General features: G+C 49.8%; 1 protein-coding gene across 3 annotated transcripts in view; it reads right to left on the reverse strand.

The window, feature by feature from the left end:
- IPO8 (importin 8) overlaps positions 1 to 21,488 on the reverse strand; it is a 95,610-nt gene that overhangs the window by 9,607 nt on the left and 64,515 nt on the right. For all 3 annotated transcript variants that reach the window (XM_063929177.1, XM_063929178.1, XM_063929179.1), the window contains exons 15-20: positions 2,370 to 2,535; positions 1,247 to 1,407; positions 1,019 to 1,144; positions 869 to 935; positions 469 to 594; positions 186 to 283 (exon numbers count right to left, since the gene is read on the reverse strand). In XM_063929177.1, the coding sequence (XP_063785247.1) occupies positions 186 to 283; positions 469 to 594; positions 869 to 935; positions 1,019 to 1,144; positions 1,247 to 1,407; positions 2,370 to 2,535 (744 nt within the window). The remainder of the gene's footprint in view (positions 1 to 185; positions 284 to 468; positions 595 to 868; positions 936 to 1,018; positions 1,145 to 1,246; positions 1,408 to 2,369; positions 2,536 to 21,488) is intronic.

Genomic DNA, 21,488 nt, shown 5'->3' on the forward strand with positions numbered 1-21,488 from the left:
GAGAAGCTCAAAGGTCACTGGGAGGGGAGAGGATTGGGAGTTCCAGCACCCCTGCCACAGCTTGGGTGGGTTAAAAAGCACATTCAGCCCCGGACCTCTGGATATTAAACGTGATGGGTATTTTGTTCAGCTCAAATGTACAGAGGTGGGGTGGATGAATCGCCCTAGAAAGAACAGCTTCTGACCTTCTTACACATGGTGTAAATAATCTCCAGGTGCTTGGGGTTGGACAGCAAGGTCTCCGTGTCCACCGTGATGTAATTATGTAGAAGAGGCATCATATCTGCAAAAAAAAAAGAGACCTGGGTTATGTCTGTACCAGTACATGCACATGACATACAAGTGCGTGACGTGAGCCGCGGCAGGTGCCCCAGAGGAACAGACTCTCCGGCTGCGCGGTGAAGATATTTTTTTAAAACTTTTGTATTTTTTCCCCCTAATTGAATAAGTCCAGCTAGATTTCCGCACCTGTGAAATATTCGTAGCAGTCCCTCTGAAAAACCTCAAACAAGATGCCGAGAAGCTGCCACATCTGTGGGGAGATGTTCTGGTTGGTTAGGCTGTAAGCCAAAGACAGGATCTCCTCATAGAACTCTGTAAGGAGACAGGGGATAAAGCAGATGAGGGTTCCGGGCACGTCTAGCATTACCAGGGCAGCGAGGACCACAACGCTAAGCAGCTCCGCAGGCTACAAAGGTGTCACAATGCCTTGTCACCCATACACAGGACACGCCAGGTATCGGGAAGTGAACTCGAGGGAAGATGCGATAAGGATCCCCCCACCCCCCAATCCCCAGAGTGCGGAGGGACGTTCTTCCAGCACAGGTGACTAGGACTGATCACACGCTTGTGGAGAATGGGACAATACCTATAATGTGTTTCTGCAGCACGAGACCGACAATCTGCAAACAGATGCCCTCCAGCTGCTGCTTCACCTGAAAGAGACGGATAATGAAGAATTAGGGCCCCGGAGGAAGGACACGCTGGCTCCACACCCCACCATCACCATCGGGCTCACTTCATTGTGATCCTCCACAACAGTCAGCACAATATCGATGGTGTGCAGGATTCCCATCGCCATCACCGTCTTGTCCTCCACCTCGTCATACTCATCACTCTGCAGGACCTTGACGAAGATCTCCGCCTGGAAAGAGATGATGACAACGGTCCACAACTGACGCAATATGTCAGCAGCTTAAATCAGCAGAGTTCTCAGAACACCATGCCCCGCCCTCATCAAACTTACCAGATGCCGGGTCATGTCAACTGCGATGGGCGCCACCTCCTGGCTGTACTCGCAGATCATCTTCTGAATGACGTTGGTCAGGTCGTCGTTCTCCGTCTCCCGGACGATGTGGAGAAGTTCTTGCATGACTGGCCGGATGTACGGCCTCATGTGCTCTTTGGCTGTGGAATAAGATTTATTTATACTAACCAGGCACTAAAGGTATCCGTTCACATGGTCGACCATGTTATGGTCGACAGTCATTAGGTCGACCACTATTGGTCGACATTGACATGGTCGACATGGACATATGGTCGACACATGAAAATGGTCGACACATGAAAAGGTCGACATTAGTTTTCTAACTTTTTTTTCTTTTGTGGAACTTTTCCATACTTTACGATCCACGTGGACTACGATTGGAACGGCAAAGTGTGCCGAGCGAAGCGGTAGCGGAGCGAAGGCACCAAGCCCGAAGCATGGCGAGCGAAGCGAGCCATGCGAGGGGACGCGGTGCACTAATTGGGGTTCCCAGTCACTTTACGCAAAAAACGACACAAAAAAAAGAAGTAAAAAAACTCATGTCGACCTTTTCATGTCGACCTTTCATGTGTCGACCATTTTCATGTGTCGACCATGTGTCCATGCCGACCATGTCAATGTCGACCAATAGTGGTCGACCTAATGACTGTCGACCATAACATGGTCGACCATTCATACCGGAACCGGCACTAAAGACCCCCTGCGGCACTTCTTCCACCCTCATCGGAATACTGTAACCCGTGACATTACATAGTTCATTGGCTGGAAGTAGATTATAAGTAGTTCTGGGAAGTTTGGGCAGAATGGCGCAGGAGCCAGAATAAATGTATACCTAAACTCTTGCGCCTGCACCCACAGGAACCCCCGATGAGGTCATATATGGAGATTATTGGTATTAAACATACTGTAGGTCTAATATGATCCAACTCCACTCTGACTAGTATAAGAAATGGCACAGACATAAGATTTCTCCCAGAGAACAGTCCAGCGTATTTACTTAAGAATTAATAATGCCACTTTATACAGACACATATAATAGGTAGAACGGTCACTAGGAACATGGAGACAGAATATGTCAATCATCTAACAATTCTTCTCTAACCAGATCCCTGATTGCTGATCAACATCTGCAAGGCTATGGCGGCCTCCACTTTCACCGGAAGCTCCTTGTCCTCCAAGAGACTCTTCTTCGCCAGCTCTACCGCGTTCCGGAGGTTCAGCTCATTGTGGAATTTCAATGTACAGAATGAGTGTAGAACCCAACAGCACTGGAAGAGAGAGAGAGGACAGAAGGTGACGTATAGGGACAGCGCAGTGCGGTGTATACAGTAAAATAAGATTTAACTCACCGGTAAATCTATTTCTCGTAGTCCGTAGTGGATGCTGGGACTCCGTAAGGACCATGGGGATTAGCGGCTCCGCAGGAGACTGGGCACAACTAAAGAAAGCTTTAGGACTACCTGGTGTGCACTGGCTCCTCCCACTAAGACCCTCCTCCAGACCCCAGTTAGATTTCTGTGCCCGGCTGAGCTGGATGCACACTAGGGGCTCTCCTGAGCACCTAGAAAGAAAGTATATTTAGGTTTTTTATTTTCAGTGAGATCTGCTGGCAACAGACTCACTGCAGCGAGGGACTAAGGGGAGAAGAAGCGAACCTACCTAACAGGTGGTAGTTTGGGCTTCTTAGGCTACTGGACACCATTAGCTCCAGAGGGATCGACCGCAGGACCCGACCTTGGTGTTCGTTCCCGAAGCCGCGCCGCCGTCCCCCTTACAGAGCCAGAAGCACGAAGTGGTCCGGAAAATCGGCGGCAGAAGACTTCGGTCTTCACCAAGGTAGCGCACAGCACTGCAGCTGTGCGCCATTGCTCCTCATGTACACCTCACACTTCGGTCACTGATGGGTGCATGGCGCTGGGGGGGGGGGCGCCCTGAGGGCAATAAATAACACCTTGGCTGGCAAAATATACATCATATATAGTCCCAGAGGCTATATAGATGTAAAATTACCCCTGCCAGTATCACAGAAAAAGCGGGAGAAAGTCCGCCGAAAAGGGGGCGGGGCTTCTCCCTCAGCACACTGGCGCCATTTTCTCTTCACAGTGCAGCTGGAAGACTGCTCCCCAGGCTCTCCCCTGTAGTTTTCAGGCTCAAAGGGTTAAAAAGAGAGGGGGGGCACTAAATTTAGGCGCAATATATGTATACAAGCAGCTATTTGGGGAAAAATCACTCAGTTATAGTGTTAATCCCTGCATTATATAGCGCTCTGGTGTGTGCTGGCATACTCTCTCTCGGTCTCCCCAAAGGACTTTGTGGGGTCCTGTCCTCAGTCAGAGCATTCCCTGTGTGTGTGCGGTGTGTCGGTACGGCTGTGTCGACATGTTGGATGAGGAAGGTGGAGGCAGAGCAGAGGCCGATAAAGGGGATGTTGCCCCCTGTGGGGCCGACACCAGAGTGGATGGATAGGTGGAAGGTATTAACCGACAGTGTCAACTCCTTACATAAAAGGCTGGATGACGTAACAGCTGTGGGACAGCCGGCTTCTCAGCCCGCGTCTGCCCAGGCGTCTCAAAGGCCATCAGGGGCTCAAAACAACGCCCGTTACCTCAGATGGCAGACACAGATGTCGACACGGAGTCTGACTCCAGTGTCGACGAGGTTGAGACATATACACAATCCACTAGGAACATCCGTTACATGATCTCGGCAATGAAAAATGTGTTACGCATTTTCTGACATAAACCCAAGTACCACATAAAAGGGGTTTTATTTTTGGGGAGAAAAAACAGCCACTGTTTTGTTCCCCCATCAGATGAATGAATGAAGTGTGTAAAGAAGCGTGGTTTCCCCCGATAAGAAACTGGTTATTTCTAAAAAGTTACTGATGGCGTACCCTTTCCCGCCAGAGGATAGGTCACGTTGGGAGATATCCCTTAGGGTGGATAAGGCGCTCACACGTTTGTCAAAAGGTGGCACTGCCGTCTTAGGATACGGCCACCTTGAAGGAACCTGCTGATAAAAAGCAGGAGGCGATCCTGAAGTCTGTATTTACACACTCAGGTTATATACTGAAACCTGCAACTGCCTCAGTATAAATAGTGCTGCTGCAGCGTGGTCTGACACCCTGTCAGATAATATTAATACGCTAAGACAGGGATAATAATATTTGCTAACATTGAGCATATTTAAGACGTTGTCTTATATATAAAGGATGCACAGAGGGATATTTGCCGGCTGGCATCCAGAATTAATGCAATGTCCATTCTGCCAGGAGGGTAGTAGAAACCCGGCAGTGGACAGGTGATGCTGCATTTAAAAGGCACATGGAGATTCTGCCTTATAAGGGTGAGGAATTGTTTGGGGATGGTCTCTGGGACCTCGTATCCACAGCAACAGCTGGGAAGAAAATTTTTTACCTTAGGTTTCCTCACAAAATCCTAAAGAAAGCACCGTATTTTCAGGTACAGTCCTTTCGGCTTCAGAAAAGCAAGCGGGTCAAAGGCGCTTCCTTTCTGCACAGAGACAAGGGAAGAAGGAAAAAGCTGCACCAGTCAGCCAGTTCCAGGATCAAATATCTTCCCTCGCTTCCTCTGAGTCCACCGCATGACGCTGGGGCTCCACAGGTGGAGACAGGTGCGGTGGGGGCACGTCTCGGGAACTGCAGGGATCAGTGGGCTTGCCCACAGGTGGATCCCTAGGTTCTGCAAGTAGTATCACAGGGATACAGGCTGGAGTTCGAGACGACTCCCCCTCGCCATTGCCTCACATCAGCCTTGCCTGCTGCCCTCGGAGAAAGGTAGTACTGGCGGCAATTCACAAACTGTACTTCCAGCAGGTGAAATCAAGGTACCCCTCTTTCAACAAGGCCGGGGTTACTATTCCAAAATGTTGTGGTACCGAAACCAGACGGTTCGGTGAGACCCATTCTAAAATTGAAATCCTTGAACACTTATATACGAAGGTACAAGTTCAAAATGGAATCGCTCAGGGCGATTATTGCAAGCCTGGAAAATGTCAGGTATCACTGGACATCAAGGATACTTACCTGCATGTCCCTATTTACCCTCGTCACCAGGTGTACCTCAAAATTGTGGTACAGGATTGTCATTACCAATTCCAGACGTTGCCGTTGGTCTGTCCCCGGCACCGAGGGTATTTACCAAGGTAATGGCCGAAGTACTTATCCCGTACTTGGACGATCTACTTATAAAGGCGAGGTCCAGGGAGCAGTTGTTCGTCGGAGTAGCACTATCTCGGGAAGTGCTACAACAGCACGGCTGGATTCTGAATATTCCAAAGTCACAGCTGGTTCCTACGACGCGTCTACTGTTCCTGGGTATGGTTCTGGACACAGAACAGGATAAAAAGGGTTTCTCCCGGAGGAGAAGTCCAAGGAGTTGGTGTCTCTAGACGGAGACCTCCTAATACAAATACAGGTATCGGTGCATCTATGCACGCGAGCCTTGGGAAAGATGGTAGCTTCTTACGAAGATTTTCCATTCGCCAAGTCCCATGCAAGGATCTTCCAGTGGGATCTGTTGGACAAGTGGTCCGGGTCGCATTCTCAGATGCATCGGCGGATAACCCTGTCTCCAAGGGCCAGGGTGTCGCTGTGGTGGTGACTGCACATCTTCTAGGGGGCCGCAGATTCGGCATACAGGACTGGGTCCTGGTGACCACGGATGCCAGCCTTCAAGGCTGGGGGGCAGTCACACAGGGAAGGAACTTCCAAGGCCTATGGAAAAGTCAGGAGACTTCCCTACACATAAATGTTCTGGAACTTTGGGCCATTTACAATGCCCTAAGTCAGGCTAGACCCCTGCTTCAACACCGGCCGGTGCTGATCCAGTCAGACAACATCACGGCGGTCGCTCATGTAAACCGACAGGGCGGCACAAGAAGCAGGATGGCGATGGCAGAAGCCACAAGGATTCTCCGATGGGCGGAAAAATAAGAATTTACTTACCGATAATTCTATTTCTCGTAGTCCGTAGTGGATGCTGGGGACTCCGTCAGGACCATGGGGGATAGCGGGCTCCGCAGGAGACAGGGCACATCTAAAAAAGCTTTTAGGTCACATGGTGTGTACTGGCTCCTCCCCCTATGACCCTCCTCCAAGCCTCAGTTAGGTACTGTGCCCGGACGAGCGTACACAATAAGGAAGGATCTTGAATCCCGGGTAAGACTCATACCAGCCACACCAATCACACCGTACAACTTGTGATCTGAACCCAGTTAACAGTATGATAACAAAACGAAGTAGCCTCCGAAAAGATGGCTCACAACAATAGTAATAACCCGATTTTTGTAACAATAACTATGTACAAGCATTGCAGACAATCCGCACTTGGGATGGGCGCCCAGCATCCACTACGGACTACGAGAAATAGAATTATCGGTAAGTAAATTCTTATTTTCTCTAACGTCCTAGTGGATGCTGGGGACTCCGCAGGACCATGGGGATTATACCAAAGCTCCCAAACGGGCGGGAGAGTGCGGATGACTCTGCAGCACCGAATGAGAGAACTCCAGGTCCTCCTTAGCCAGAGTATCAAAATTTGTAAAATTTTACAAACGTGTTCTCCCCTGACCACGTAGCTGCTCGGCAAAGTTGTAATGCCGAGACTCCTCGGGCAGCCGCCCAGGATGAGCCCACCTTCCTTGTGGAATGGGCATCTACATATTTCGTCTGTGGCAGGCCTGCCACAGAATGTGCAAGCTGAATTGTACTACAAATCCAGCGTGCAATAGACTGCTTAGAAGCATGAGCACCCAGCTTGTTGGGTGTATACAGTATAAACAGCAAGTCAGACTTTCTGACTCCAGCCGTCCTAACTATATATATATATATATATATATATATATATATATATATATATATATATATATTTTTAGGGCCCTGACCACGTCTAGTAACTTGGAGTCCTCCAAGTCCCTAGTAGCCGCAGGCACCACAAGAGGTTGTTTCAGGTGAAAACGCTGACACCCCTTTATGAAGAAACTGGAGACGAGTCCCAGTTCTGTCCTGTTCAAATGGAAAATTTTAATATGGGCTTTTGTAAGACAAAGCCGCCCATTCTGACAATCGCCTGGCCGAGGCCAGGGCTAACAACATGGTCACTTCCCATGTGAGATATTTGTCAACAGCATGGTCACTTTCCATGTGAGATATTTCAAATCCACAGATTTGAGCGGTTCAAACCAATATGATTTTAAGAAATCCCAACACTATGTTGAGATCTCACGGTGCCCCTAGGGGCACAAAAAAGCTGTATATGCAATACATCCTTTACAATCTGGACTTCAGGAACTGAAGTCAATTCTTTCTGGAAGAAAATCTACAGGGCCGAAATTTAAATGTTAATGAACCCCAATTTGAGGTCCAAAACACTCCTGTTTTCAGGAAGTGTAGAAATCGACCTAGTTGAATTTCCGTCGTGGAGCCTTCCTGGCCTCACCCACGCAACATATTTTCACCACATGTGGTGATGACGTTGTGCGGTCACCTCCTTCCTGGCTTTGACCAGGGTAGGTATGACCTCTTATGGAATGCCTTTTCCCCTCAGGATCCGGCATTCAACCGCCATGCCGTCAAACGCAGCCGCGGTAAGTCTTGGAATAGACATGGTACTTGCTGAATCAAGTCCCTTCTTAGCTCCCCAGGCCCTTAGTCCTCTGTGAGCATTTCTTGAAGTTCCGGGTACCAAGTTCCTCTTGGCCAATCCGGAGCCACTAGTATAGTTCATACTCCTCTATGTCTTATAATTCTCAATACCCTGGTTATGAGAAACAGAGGAGGGAACACATACACAGACTGGTACACCCACGGTGTTACCAGAACATCCACAGCTATCGCCTGAAGGTCTCATGACCTGGCGGAATACCTGTCCCGTTTTTTGTTCGGGCGGGACGCCATCATGTCCACCTTTGGTCTTTGCCAACGGTCCACAATCATGTTGAAAAACTTCCCTATGAAGTTTCCACTCTCCCGGGTGGAGGTCATGCCTGCTGAGGAAGTCTGCTTCCCAGTCGTCCACTCCCGGAAAGAACACTGCTGACAGTGCTATCACATGATTTTCCGCCTAGCGAAAAATCCTTGCAGTTTTCACTGCCCTCCTGCTTCTTGTGCCGCCCTTCTGTTTACGTGGGCGACTGCCGTGATGTTATCCCACTGGATCAATACCGGCTGACCTTGAAGCAGAGGTCTAGCTAAGTTTAGAGCATTATAAAATTGCTCTAAGCTTATTTATGCGGAGAGAATTCTCCAGACTTAATCACACTTCCCTGGAAATTTTTTCCCTGTGTGACTGTTCCCCAGCCTCTCAGGCTGGCCTCCGTGGTCACCGGCATCCAATCCTGAATGCCGAATCTGCGGCCCTCTAGAAGATGAGCACTCTGTAATCACCACAGGAGAGACACCCTTTTCCTTGGATATAGGGTTATCCGCTGATGCATCTGAGGATGCGATCCGGACCATTTGTCCAGCAGATCCCACTGAAGAGTTCTTGCGGGAAATCTGCCGAATGGAATTGCTTCGTAATAAGCCACCATTTTTACCAGGACTCTTGTGCAATGATGCACTGACACTTTTCCTGGTTTTAGGAGGATCCCGATTAGCTCGGATAACTCCCTGGTTTTCTCCACTGGGAGAAACACGTTTTTCTGGACTGTGTCCAGAATCTTCCCTAGGAACAGTAGACGTGTCGTCGGAAAAAGCTGCGATTTTGGAATATTTAGAATCCACTCGTGCTGTCGTAGAACTACTTAAGATAGTGCTACTCCGACCTCCAACTGTTCTCTGGACCTTGCCCTTATCAGGAAAGCGTCCATGTTTCTTTTAAGAAAAATCATCATTCCGGCCATTACCTTGGTAAAGACCCGGGGCGCCGTGGACAATCCAAACGGCAGCGTCTGAACTGATAGTGACAGTTCTGTACCAGGAACCTGAAGTACCCTTGGTGAGAAGGGCAAATTTGGACCTGTAGGTAAACGTCCCTGATATCCAGTGACATCATATCGTCCCCTTCTTCCTGGTTCGCTATCACTGCTCCGAGTGACTCCATCTTGATTTGAACGCTTGTATGTAAGTGTTCAAATATTTCAGATCTCACCGAGCCGGTTGGCTTCAGTACCACAATATAGTGTGGAATACTACCCCCTTCCTTGTTGTAAGAAGGGTACTTTGATTATCACCTGCTGGGATTACAGCCTGTGAATTGTGTGAGGGGGAGACGTCTCGAATTTCCAATGTACACCTGGGATATTACATGTAGGATCCCGGAGTTCCCTTGCGAGTGTTGCTGAAACTCTTGAGATGACCCCCTACCGCACCTGAGTCCGCTTGTACGGCCCCAGCGTTATGCTGCGGACTTGGCAGAAGCCGTGAGGAGCTTCTGTTCCTGGGAATGAGCTGCTTGCTGCAGTCTTCTTCCCTTTCCTCTCCCCCTGGGCAGATATGACTGGCCTTCGCCCGCCTGCCCGTATGGGGACGAAAGGACTGAGACTGAAAAGACTGTGTCCTTTTCTGCCAATATGTGACTCGGGGTAACAAAAGGTGGATTTTTCAGCTGTTGCCATGGCCACCAGGTCCAATGGACCGCCCCTTTATACGGCAATACTTCCATATGCCGTCTGGAATCTGCCTCACCTGACCACTGTCGTGTCTTCGTCTGGCAGATATGTACATCACATTTACTCTTGATGCCAGAATGCAAATATGCCTCTGCGCATCACACATATATAGAAATGCATCCTTAAAATGCTCTATAGACAATAAAATCCTGTCCCTGTCAAGGGTATCAAAATTTTCAGTCAGGAAATCCGACCAAGCCCCCTCAGCGCTGCACATCCAGGATGAGGCGATTGCTGGTCGTAGTATAACACCAGTATGTGTGTATATACTGTTATGATATTTTCCAGCTTCCTATCAGCTGGCTCCTTGAGGGCGGCCGTATCTGGAAACGGTAACGCCATGTTTTTTATAAGCGTGTGAGCGCCTTGTCCACCCTAAGGTGTGTTTTCCAACTCGCCCTTACTACTGGCGGGAAAAAGGGTATACCGCCCATAACTTTCTGTCGGAGGAACCCCACGTATCATCACACACTTCATTTAATTTATCTGATTCAGGCAAAACTACAAGTAGTTTATTCCCACCCTACAAAATACCCTTATTTGTGGTACTTGTGGTATCAGAAATACGTAACACCTCCTTCATTGCCCTTAACATGTAACTTGTGGCCCTAAAGGAAAAATACGTTTGTTTCTTCACCGTCGACACTGGGGTCAGTGTCCGTGTCAGTGTCTGTCGACCGACTGAGGTAAATGGGCGTTTTTACAAGCCCCTGACGGTGTCTGAGACGCCTGGACCGATACTAATTTGTCCGCCGGCTGTCTCATGTCGTCAACCGGCTTGCAGCGTGTTGACATTATCACGTAATTCCATAAGTAAGCCATCCATTCTGGTGTCGACTCCCTAGAGAGTGACATCACCATTACAGGCAATTTTCTCCGTCTCCTCACCAACATTTTCCTCATACATGTCGACACACACGTACCGACCTACAGCACACACATACAGGGAATGCTCTGATAGAGGACAGGACCCACTAGCCCTTTGGGGAGACAGAGGGAGAGTTTGCCAGCACACACCAAAAGCGCCATAATGTATATAACAACCCTAGAAGGTGTTGTTTCTATATATGGGCTCTTAATATATAATTATATCGCCAATTTATGCCCCCCTTCTCTTTAACCCTGTTTCTGTAGTGCAGGGGAGAGTGGGAGCCTTCCTCACCAGCGGAGCTGGTCAGGAAAATGGCGCTGAGTGCTGAGGAGAATAAGCTCCGCCCCTTTCACGGCGGGCTTTTCTCCCGGTTATTAGGAAAACTGGCCTGGGTTAAATACATACATATAGCCTTAATGGCTATATGTGATGTATTTATTTGCCTCTAAGGTAATCTATATTGCTGCCCAGGGCGCCCCCAGCAGCGCCCTGCACCCTCCGTGACCGAGATCAGTGAGCCGTGTAGCAACAATGGCGCACAGCTGCAGTGCTGTGCGCTACCTTCATGAAGACTGAGGAGTCTTCTGCCGCCTGTTTCCGGACCTCCGTTCTGCCGTTCTTCAGCGTCTGTAAGGGGGATCGGCGGCGCGGCTCCGGGACGAACCCCAGGCTGACCTGTGTTCCGACTCCCTCTGGAGCTCAGTGTCCAGTAGCCTAAGACTTCAATCCTCCTGCACGCAGGTGAGTTGCAAGTCTCTCCCCTAAGTCCCTCGTTGCAGTGATCCTGTCGCCAGCAGGAATCACTGATTAGAAACCTAAAAAAAAACTTTTCTAAACAGCTCTTTAAGAGAGCCACCTAGATTGCACCCTCTCGGACGGGCACAAAAACCTAACTGAGGCTTGGAGGAGGGTCATAGGGGGAGGAGCCAGTACACACCATGTGACCTAAAAGCTTTTTTAGATGTGCCCTGTCTCCTGCGGAGCCCGCTATCCCCCATGGTCCTGACGGAGTCCCCAGCATCCACTAGGACGTTAGAGAAATCATGTGTTAGCACGGTCAGCAGTGTTCATTCCCGGAGTGGACAACTGAGAAGCAGACTTTCTCAGCAGACACGACCTCCACCCGAGAGAGTGGGGACTTCATCCAAAAGTCTTCCAAATGATTGTACACCGTGGGGAAAGGCCACAGGTGGACAGGATGGCGTCCCGCCTCAACAAAAAGCTACAAAGATATTGCGCCAGGTCAAGGGACCCTCAGGCGATAGCTGTGAACGCTCTGGTAACACCGTGGGTGTACCAGTCGGTGTATGTGTTCCCTTCTCTGCCTCTCATACCCAGGGTAATGAGAATAATAAGAAGGAGAGGAGTAAGAACTATACTCATTGTTCCGGGTGGCCAAGAAGAGCTTGGTACCCAGAACTCCAAGAAATGATCTCAGAGGACCCATGGCCTCTGCCGCTCAGACAGGACCTGCTGCAGCAGGGGGCCTGTCTGTTCCAAGATGTACCGCGGCTGCGTTTGACGGCATGGCGGTTGAACGCCGGATCCTGAAGGAAAAGGGCATTCCGGAGGAAGTTATCCCTACGCTATTTAAAGCTAGGAAAGAAGTGAATGCAAACCATTATCACCGCATATGGCGGAAATATGTTGCGTGCTGTGAGGCCAGTATGGCCCCAAAGGAGGAATTTCAGCTAGGTCGTTTTCTGCACTTCCTACAAGTCAGAGGTGACTATGGGCCTAAAATTGGGTTCCATTAAGGTCCAGATTTCGGCTCTATCGATTTTCTTCCAAAATAGAACTGACTTCACTGCCTGAAGTTCAGACTTTTGTTAAGGGAGTGCTGCATAGTCAACCCCCGTTTGTGCCTCCAGTGGCACCGTGGGATCTCAACGTAGTGTTGGATTCCCTGAAGTCGCATTGAGTTGAGCCACTTAAATCTGTGGAGCTACAATACTTCACGTGGAAAGTGGTCATGCTGTGGGCCGTGGCGTCGGCCAGGCGTGTATCAGAATTGGCGGCTTTGTCATACAAATGCCCTTATCTGTATTCTATATGGATAAGGCGGAATTGAGGACTCGTTCCCAATTCCTTCCTAAGGTGGTATCAGTTTTTCATGTGAACCAACCTATTGTGGTGCCTGCGGCTACTTGGGACTTGGAGGATTCCAAGCTTTCTGGACGTAGTCAGGGCCCTGGAAAGTATATGTTTCCAGGACGGCTGGAGTCAGGAAAACTGACTCGCTATTTATCCTGTATGCACCCAACAAGCTGGGTGCTCCTGCTTCGAAGCAGACTATTGCTCGCTGGATCTGTAGCACGATTCAACTTGCACATTCTGCAGCTGGAATGCCGCACCCTAAATCTGTGAAAGCCCATTTCAAGAGGAAAGTGGGCTCTTCTTGGGCGGCTGCCCGAGGGGTCTCGGCTTTACAAATTTGCCGAGCTGTTACTTGGTCGGGTTAAAACACTCTTGCAAGAGTCTACAAGTTTGATACCCTGGCCGAGGTGGACCTAGAGTTTGCTCATTCGGTGCTGCAGAGTCATCCGCACTCTCCCGCCCGTTTGGGAGCTTTGGTATAATCCCCATGGTCCTTACGGAGTCCCAGCATCCACTTAGGACGTTAGAGAAAATAAGATTTTACTCACCAGTAAATCTATTTCTCGTAGTCCGTAGTGGATGCTGGGCGCCCATCCCAAGTGCGGATTGTCTGCAATACTTGTATATAGTTATTGCCTAACTAAAGGGTTATTGTTGAGCCATCTGTTGAGAGGCTCAGTTGTTATCATGCTGTTAACTGGGTATAGTATCACGAGTTATACGGTGTGATTGGTGTGGCTGGTATGAGTCTTACCCGGGATTCAAAATCCTTCCTTATTGTGTCAGCTCTTCCGGGCACAGTGTCCTAACTGAGGTCTGGAGGAGGGTCTTAGTGGGAGGAGCCAGTGCACACCAGGTAGTCCTAAAGCTTTCTTTAGTTGTGCCCAGTCTCCTGCGGAGCCGCTAATCCCCATGGTCCTTACGGAGTCCCAGCATCCACTTAGGACGTTAGAGAAATAACAGATAAAAGGACAGAAAGAGAGAGAGAGGACAGCAGGTGACGTATAGAGACAGCACAGTGCGGTGTATAAATCACAGGTAACAGGACAGGAAAAGAGAGAGGACAGCAGGTGACGTATAGGGACAGCGCAGTGCGGTGTATAAATCACAGGTAACAGGACAGGAAGAGAGAGAGGACAGCAGGTGACGTATAGGTAAAGAGCAGTGCGGTGTATAAATCACATGTAACAGGACAGGAAGAGAGAGAGGACAGCAGGTGACGTATAGGTAAAGGGCAGTGCGGTGTATAAATCACAGGTAACCGGACAGGAAGAGAGAGAGGACAGCAGGTGACGTATAGGGACAGCGCAGTGCGGTGTATAAATCACAGGTAACAGGACAGGAAAATAGAGGACAGCAGGTGACGTATAGGTAAAGGGCAGTGCGGTGTATAAATCACAGGTAACAGGACAGGAAGAGAGAGAGGACAGCAGGTGACGTATAGGAACAGCGCAGTGCAGTGTATAAATCACAAGTAACAGGAAGAGGGAGAGGACAGCAGGTGACGTATAGGGACAGCGAAGTGCGGTGTATAGATCACAGGAAACAGCACTGGAAGAGAGAGAGAGGACAGCAGGTGACATATAAAGACAGTGCAGTGTATAGATCACAGGTAACAGGATAGGAAGAGAGAGAAAGGACAGCAGGTGACGTATAGGGACAGCGCAGTGCGGTGTATAAATCACAGGTAACAGGACAGGAAGAGAGAGAGGACAGCAGGTGACGTATAGGGACAGCGCAGTGCAGTGTATAAATCACAGGTAACAGGAAGAGGGAGAGGACAGCAGGTGACTATAGGGACAGCGCAGTGCAGTGTATAGATCACAGGTAACAGCACTGGAAGAGAGAGAGGACAGCAGCTGACGTATAGGGACAGGGCAGTGCAGTGTATAGATCACAGGTAACAGGACAGGAAGAGAGAGAGGACAGCAGGTGACGTATAGGGACAGCGCAGTGCAGTGTATAGATCACAGGTAACAGCACTGGAAGAGAGAGAGGACAGCAGCTGACGTATAGGGACAGGGCAGTGCAGTGTATAAATCACAGGTAACAGGACAGGAAAATAGAGGACAGCAGGTGACGTATAGGTAAAGGGCAGTGCAGTGTATAAATAACAGGTAACAGGACAGGAAGAGAGAGAGGACAGCAGGTGACGTATAGGGACAGCGCAGTGCAGTGTATAAATCACAGGTAACAGGAAGAGGGAGAGGACAGCAGGTGACTATAGGGACAGCGCAGTGCAGTGTATAGATCACAGGTAACAGCACTGGAAGAGAGAGAGAGGACAGCAGGTGACATATAAAGACAGTGCAGTGTATAGATCACAGGTAACAGGATAGGAAGAGAGAGAAAGGACAGCAGGTGACGTATAGGGACAGCGCAGTGCGGTGTATAAATCACAGGTAACAGGACAGGAAGAGAGAGAGAGAGGACAGCAGGTGATGTATAGGGACAGCGCAGTGCAGTGTATAGATCACAGGTAACAGGACAGGAAGAGAGAGAGAGGTCAGCAGGTGACGTATAGGGACAGCGCAGTGCAGTGTATAAATCACAGGTAACAGGACAGGAAGAGAGAGAGGACAGCAGGTGACGTTTAGGGACAGCGCAGTGCGGTGTATAAATCACAGGTAACAGGACAGGAAGAGGGAGAGGACAGAAGGTGACGTATAGGGACAGCGCAGTGCAGTGTATAGATCACAGGTAACAGGACAGGAAGAGAGAGAGGACAGCAGGTGACGTATAGGGACAGCGAAGTGCGGTGTATAGATCACAGGTAACAGCACTGGAAGAGAGAGAGAGGACAGCAGGTGACATATAAAGACAGCGCAGTGTATAGATCACAGGTAACAGGATAGGAAGAGAGAGAAAGGACAGCAGGTGACGTATAGGGACAGCGCAGTGCGGTGTATAAATCACAGGTAACAGGACAGGAAGAGAGAGAGGACAGCAGGTGACGTATAGGGACAGCGCAGTGCGGTGTATAAATCACAGGTAACAGGACAGGAAGAGAGAGAGGACAGCAGGTGACGTATAGGGACAGCGAAGTGCAGTGTATAGATCACAGGTAACAGGACAGGAAGAGAGAGAGGACAGCAGGTGACGTATAGGGACAGCGCAGTGCAGTATATAAATCACAGGTAAGAGGGAGAGGACAGCAGGTGACGTATAGGGACAGCGCAGTGCGGTGTATAAATCACAGGTAACCGGACAGGAAGAGAGAGAGGACAGCAGGTGACGTATAGGGACAGCGCAGTGTGGTGTATAAATCACAGGTAACAGGACAGGAAAAGAGAGGACAGCAGGTGACGTATAGGTAAAGGGCAGTGCGGTGGGAGCTTGGAGCAACATGGAGTAGGTAGCACAGCCTGCAAGCTCCCGCACAACATCCTATATTTATCCGCTATATGCCTGATGCTGCCTGATTAAAAGTACTCACACATCACCCTGAGTGCTAGAGACTCTCCTGATACACTGTCTCCCACCTACGGATCGGTGCTGCTGCCGTTTGACGTTGCTCCCTGCCCAGGGTATTCCGACTCTGCTCCCGGCGGCCATCTTGCCAGTGCGGTACGGGACATCTGCCTTGCACTCACCCCTGTGCTGCCTGACCGCTCGTCTCCGCCGTCCGGCCGCAGCGCCTGTGACACAGCCGGCAGCCCTTCCTCCTCCACTGCCGATCCTCGGGACTCATCGGGACGTCTGCCGTGCCTGGCGTCCGTCCTGTGCTGCCTGACCGCTCGTCTCTGCCCTCCGGCCGCGGCACCTGTGAAGCCACTGGCTGCCGATCCCCTCGATACATCGGGACCGGCACTGCTTCCCTGCCACGTGGTGCCTGAGGGGAACGGCTCTCTGCTGCTGTGTTCTCGAGCAGCCTACCTCCTGCTCCTTCACTGCACCTCGCCTGTACTTGTGTCCACCTGCAGCTTACAGTGCTCATACTGCACAAGTCAGCTGAGATCCCTGCAATAAGATCCTCTAATGATATATGCTGGACCTTACTCTCCTGGTACCTGGGATCACTTACTCATCAATCCAGGATTATTACAGTCATAAGCTGCGTGGGGTATAGAGTGTCGTCTGGTACATATTGTGCGCACTGACCCATCTGGCCCTCCTTGTTGGCACCTACACTGGTGCTGCATTTATTTGTGCTGCTGCTGCTCCTCCTCACGTGTCACCCTGCCTGGCTCTACACATATCCTGCACTTACCTTGTATTCTATATTGGGCGCTACAATGGGGAAAACAGGTGCGGCTGCAAAACTGCAAAAATATGCAAGGGACTCCTCCTCTTCCCAATCCACCTCCTCTGCAACCCGCGACCCCCCTTTGCAGCACTCCGAGGGTGATGATTTAGCCTCGACCGACTCAGCACACTCTACGCAGAAAATAATACAGGCAATTGCCGCCTCTGAGCAACGTGTATCCGATAAAATTGAGCGTGTTCAGATAGATGTTTCTTTCCTTCGCCAGGATCTCCAAAAGATTCGTGAAAGGGTGAGTGAGTCGGAACATCGTATTTCGGACCTAGAGGACACCACCTCTCCGCTCAAAACCAGGGTGGATGACCTGTCCACACAACTGTCGTCGGCACATGCCAAATTATCCGATATAGAGGGCAGGCTTCGCCGGAATAACGTTCGCCTGGTCGGGCTGCCCGAGAGGGCGGAGGGAACGGCTCCGGAGAAATTCTTGGAAGACTGGCTGACTAAGCTGTTTACGCGTGAAGCCTTTAGCCCGCAATTCGCGGTGGAAAGGGCGCACCGTCTCCCATCTCGTCCTCCTCCACCTGGCGCTCCTGCTCGGACGTTTATTGCCCGTCTTCTTCATTTCAAGGATAGAGACACTATACTTCGTCTGGCTCGGCTCCAAGGCCCGCTGCTGTTTGACAATCACACAGTCTCAGTCTTCCCGGACTTTGCTCTCGAGGTTCAGAAGTCCCGTGCCCAGTTCTCTCTTGTCAAGCGTAAACTCAGGGATCGGAACATCCAATACTCAATGTTGTTTCCGGCACGCCTGAGAGTTATATTTAATGACACCACGCACTTCTTCTCTAACCCGGGGGATGTGGAGACCTGGCTGGAGCGGAGGCCTCCAGCTCCCGAATGAACTTGCATTGAATATACATTCTTGGCGTGTGGAAATTATTTCAGCGTGAACCCTATGGTTCCTATTGTCTCTGCCCTTGTGGGATGATGAGTGTCGTCTACCTGTTTGCTTGCCATTCTACTGTAGCATCAGGCTGCTACTTTCTGTTAAGTTGTATGTGCGGGAGTCCCTTGCTGTAGATAGCTTAGGGTTTAGTTTAATTTAGTTTTGTTAGGGTATAGGTATGACACTAGGTTGTTTATTGGTCATACAGGGTGGGTACGGGATGGGATGTTTCATTGTTGTTGTTACTTTCCTTTTCTTTATTCTTTCCTCTCTTTTTTTTCTCTCTGCAACTGATCATGGTGCTCTAACGCTATGGAAATGTATGGCTTTTCAGATGTCACATTTGGAGTGTGCTCGGCCTTGGCCTCCCGGTCCTGATCGGGTTTTCTATGTTAGGGAGTATGGTCTTATTATAATACAATTCACTGAGTACCCTATCTCGCACGTTACACCTTTTCCGTCTCCCACGATTTATCTCCTTGTGCCCATGCAAAGCGATCTACGGTATGGGTTCTAACACAGACGCCACGGGGAGGGACACGATTAGACTGATGGGATGGAATGTCCGTGGTTTAAATGATAAAATTAAACGCTCTCTTGTCCTGAAACAACTTCAAAAGTACAGAATTGACATAGCATGTCTTTCTGAGACTCATCTGTATGGTAGTAAGGTCATGGCCATTAAGAGGCCATGGGTTGGATGGGCCTACCACTCCACGTTCTCCTCCAGTGCCAGAGGGGTGTCGATATTGGTTAAAAAATCGGTACATTTTCACCTGGAGCATAGCAGTGTGGACCCTCAGGGTCGTTATGTTTTTTTACGTGCCGTCATACATCACGCACTGTATCATATCATGGCTATATACATCCCCCCTCCCTATAACAGTGAAGTTTTACGCAGGGCAGCTGACTTTATAGCCCAGTCCCCTGATACGCCGGTTATTAGTGTGGGTGACTTCAACAACGTCATGGACCTGTCTATTGATCGCTGGCGGGAATCTCGCGACTCCACCCCTCTCCCCCCTGCCCCGACCCCTTTTGCAAGAATTGTTGCTGAACTTGGCTGGATGGATGTCTGGAGAATGCGTAACCCTACTATGGCGCATTATTCCTGTCATTCCGCTACCCACAACACACTGTCACGGATAGACTTGTGCCTTATTTCCCCGACATTATCGCCTAGAATTTCTGAACTAACATATTTGTCTAGGGGTATATCGGACCACTCACCGGTTTTACTAGAACTGTCTATGACGCACGATAGGGGCAACAGTCAGTGGAAATTGCACCCATTTTGGTTGAATTTAATGGGAGAGGGCTCCGATCTTATCTCGGACTGGAAAGACTTCCTTGATTACAACCCCCCAGACTCCTCCCCCACTGTCCGACATGATGCATATAAAGCATATATTAGAGGTACCTTTATCAAAAGAATAGCGGGCATCAAGTCGTTTAACAGGAGGGAGGAAGCGAGACTTGAACAGACTTGCCGTGATTTGGAATCTGTATATATAGAATCACATTCCCGGTCGGATCGGGAGGCGTGGCTACACGCACAGGGAGAGTGGGCCGATTACCTCTTTGATAAATCCAAGCGCAGGCTGCTGTTTTCCAGTCACAGGCAGTATTTTCAGGCGGAGTTGGGGGGCAGTTGCCTGGCCTTATTGGCCAGGGATGAATCCCATTCCCGCACTGTTCAATGTATTGCCGATGGGGATGGCGGTCTTTGCTACTCGGGGAAGGACATAGCTGGGGTATTTAAAATCTTTTATTCCAAACTGTACTCGTCAGGAGTTTCCCATTCCGACGGGCAGCTGCACTCCTACCTCTCGCGGGTAAATTTACCCAAATTGTCGCAGGAGGCGCTTGAAACACTTGAGGCTCCTTTCACCCTAGAGGAGGTGGAGTGCGCTGTGTCGTCACTCCCTTCTTCCAAGGCACCTGGTGGGGATGGTCTCCCAGTGGAGATTTATAAAAAATTTAACTCCCACTTCAGTCCCTACTTATTAGAACTATTTAATACCTTGTTTGAATTTGGTGAACTCCCCCCGTCCATGTCTGAGGCCACTATTATAGTATTGCCCAAACCGGGGAAGGATCCCAAGGCTCCCGAATCCTACCGCCCTATTTCACTGCTGTCTACTGATGTTAAAATTCTTGCAAAGATGCTTGCCATTCGTCTGAACGCAGTCATCGGTTCTATTATACATCAGGACCAAACGGGCTTCATGCCGGGGAGGTCCACTATGCAAAACTTGCGGAAACTGTTCTATCACTTGCAGGGGGACTGCTTGCTGGGTTCGGGGGCAGTGGTGGTGTCTCTCGACGCCGCCAAGGCCTTCGACTCGGTTGAGTGGTCCTACCTGTGGCAGGTGCTGCATGGGTTTGGCTTGGGCCCTGTGTTCATCGGGTGGGTTCGGTTGCTATACTCCTCTCCAGTGGCCCGTGTCTCTGTTAATGGGTATACCTCGTCCTCATTTTCTCTGGCCAGGGGCACGCGTCAGGGTTGCCCGCTGTCCCCGGCCCTGTTTGCACTGGCTATAGAGCCACTGGCTTGTATGATACGGGACAACCCGGATATTCAGGGATTGGCGGCCGGCTCCACGGTGGATAAGATCTCACTGTATGCCGACGATATGTTACTGTTCCTGAGGGACTCAGATGTCTCTCTCCGGTCTATGCTCCACACAATTAATGAATTTGGGGAATACTCTGGCCTATGTATAAATTGGGACAAATCCTTTATTTTTCCCATTTCAGGACATATCCCGGAGAGGATATGCACGTCACATTCCCTGCAATGGACTCTTAAATTTAAATACCTGGGTGTTTGGGTCACGGGGCCAGCGTCAGAATACGCCAGATGGAACATAGACCCTATTACAACCCTTTTTAAACGTAAAATCCACACATGGAAGGCACTGCCACTGACAGTATTGGGACGCATCAATCTCTTTAAGATGTCCATCCAGCCTAAATACCTATATGTCCTGCAACACTCCCCCATTTACCTCCCTAAAAAAATATTTGCTAACATTGACAGCCTCATATCTTCCTTTATCTGGGGTCATAAACCGGCTAGGATAGCCATAAAAAAACTTTGTAGGACCAAACTCACTGGAGGGGCGGGCCTGCCTAACCTCAGGCTGTACTATCTAGCGGCACAGCTGGTGCACCTCTCCGGCTGGGTCACAGGAATGGGTGGCCCGACCTTACAGGGACACTTGACAGACTGGGTTGGACCCTACTTCACCCCCCTCCTTTTCTTGCTTTCGGGAATGTCAGTGACTGGTCTTCCTCCTATCCTGCGACAGGCTCTTCTGGTCTGGAAGCAAGTGCACAACCTTTATGACTGGTCCGACCTAGAAACAGACTCGCCCTTATGGTTTAACAGTTCTTATATGGAACTTCAGAAGCTGTCGATAGACAATATTTGGATAAAAAGCGGGGTGATCTCCCTGGGACAACT

The sequence above is a fragment of the Pseudophryne corroboree genome, chromosome 6 (genome assembly GCF_028390025.1).
Source record: "Pseudophryne corroboree isolate aPseCor3 chromosome 6, aPseCor3.hap2, whole genome shotgun sequence".
Taxonomy (NCBI): domain Eukaryota; kingdom Metazoa; phylum Chordata; class Amphibia; order Anura; family Myobatrachidae; genus Pseudophryne; species Pseudophryne corroboree.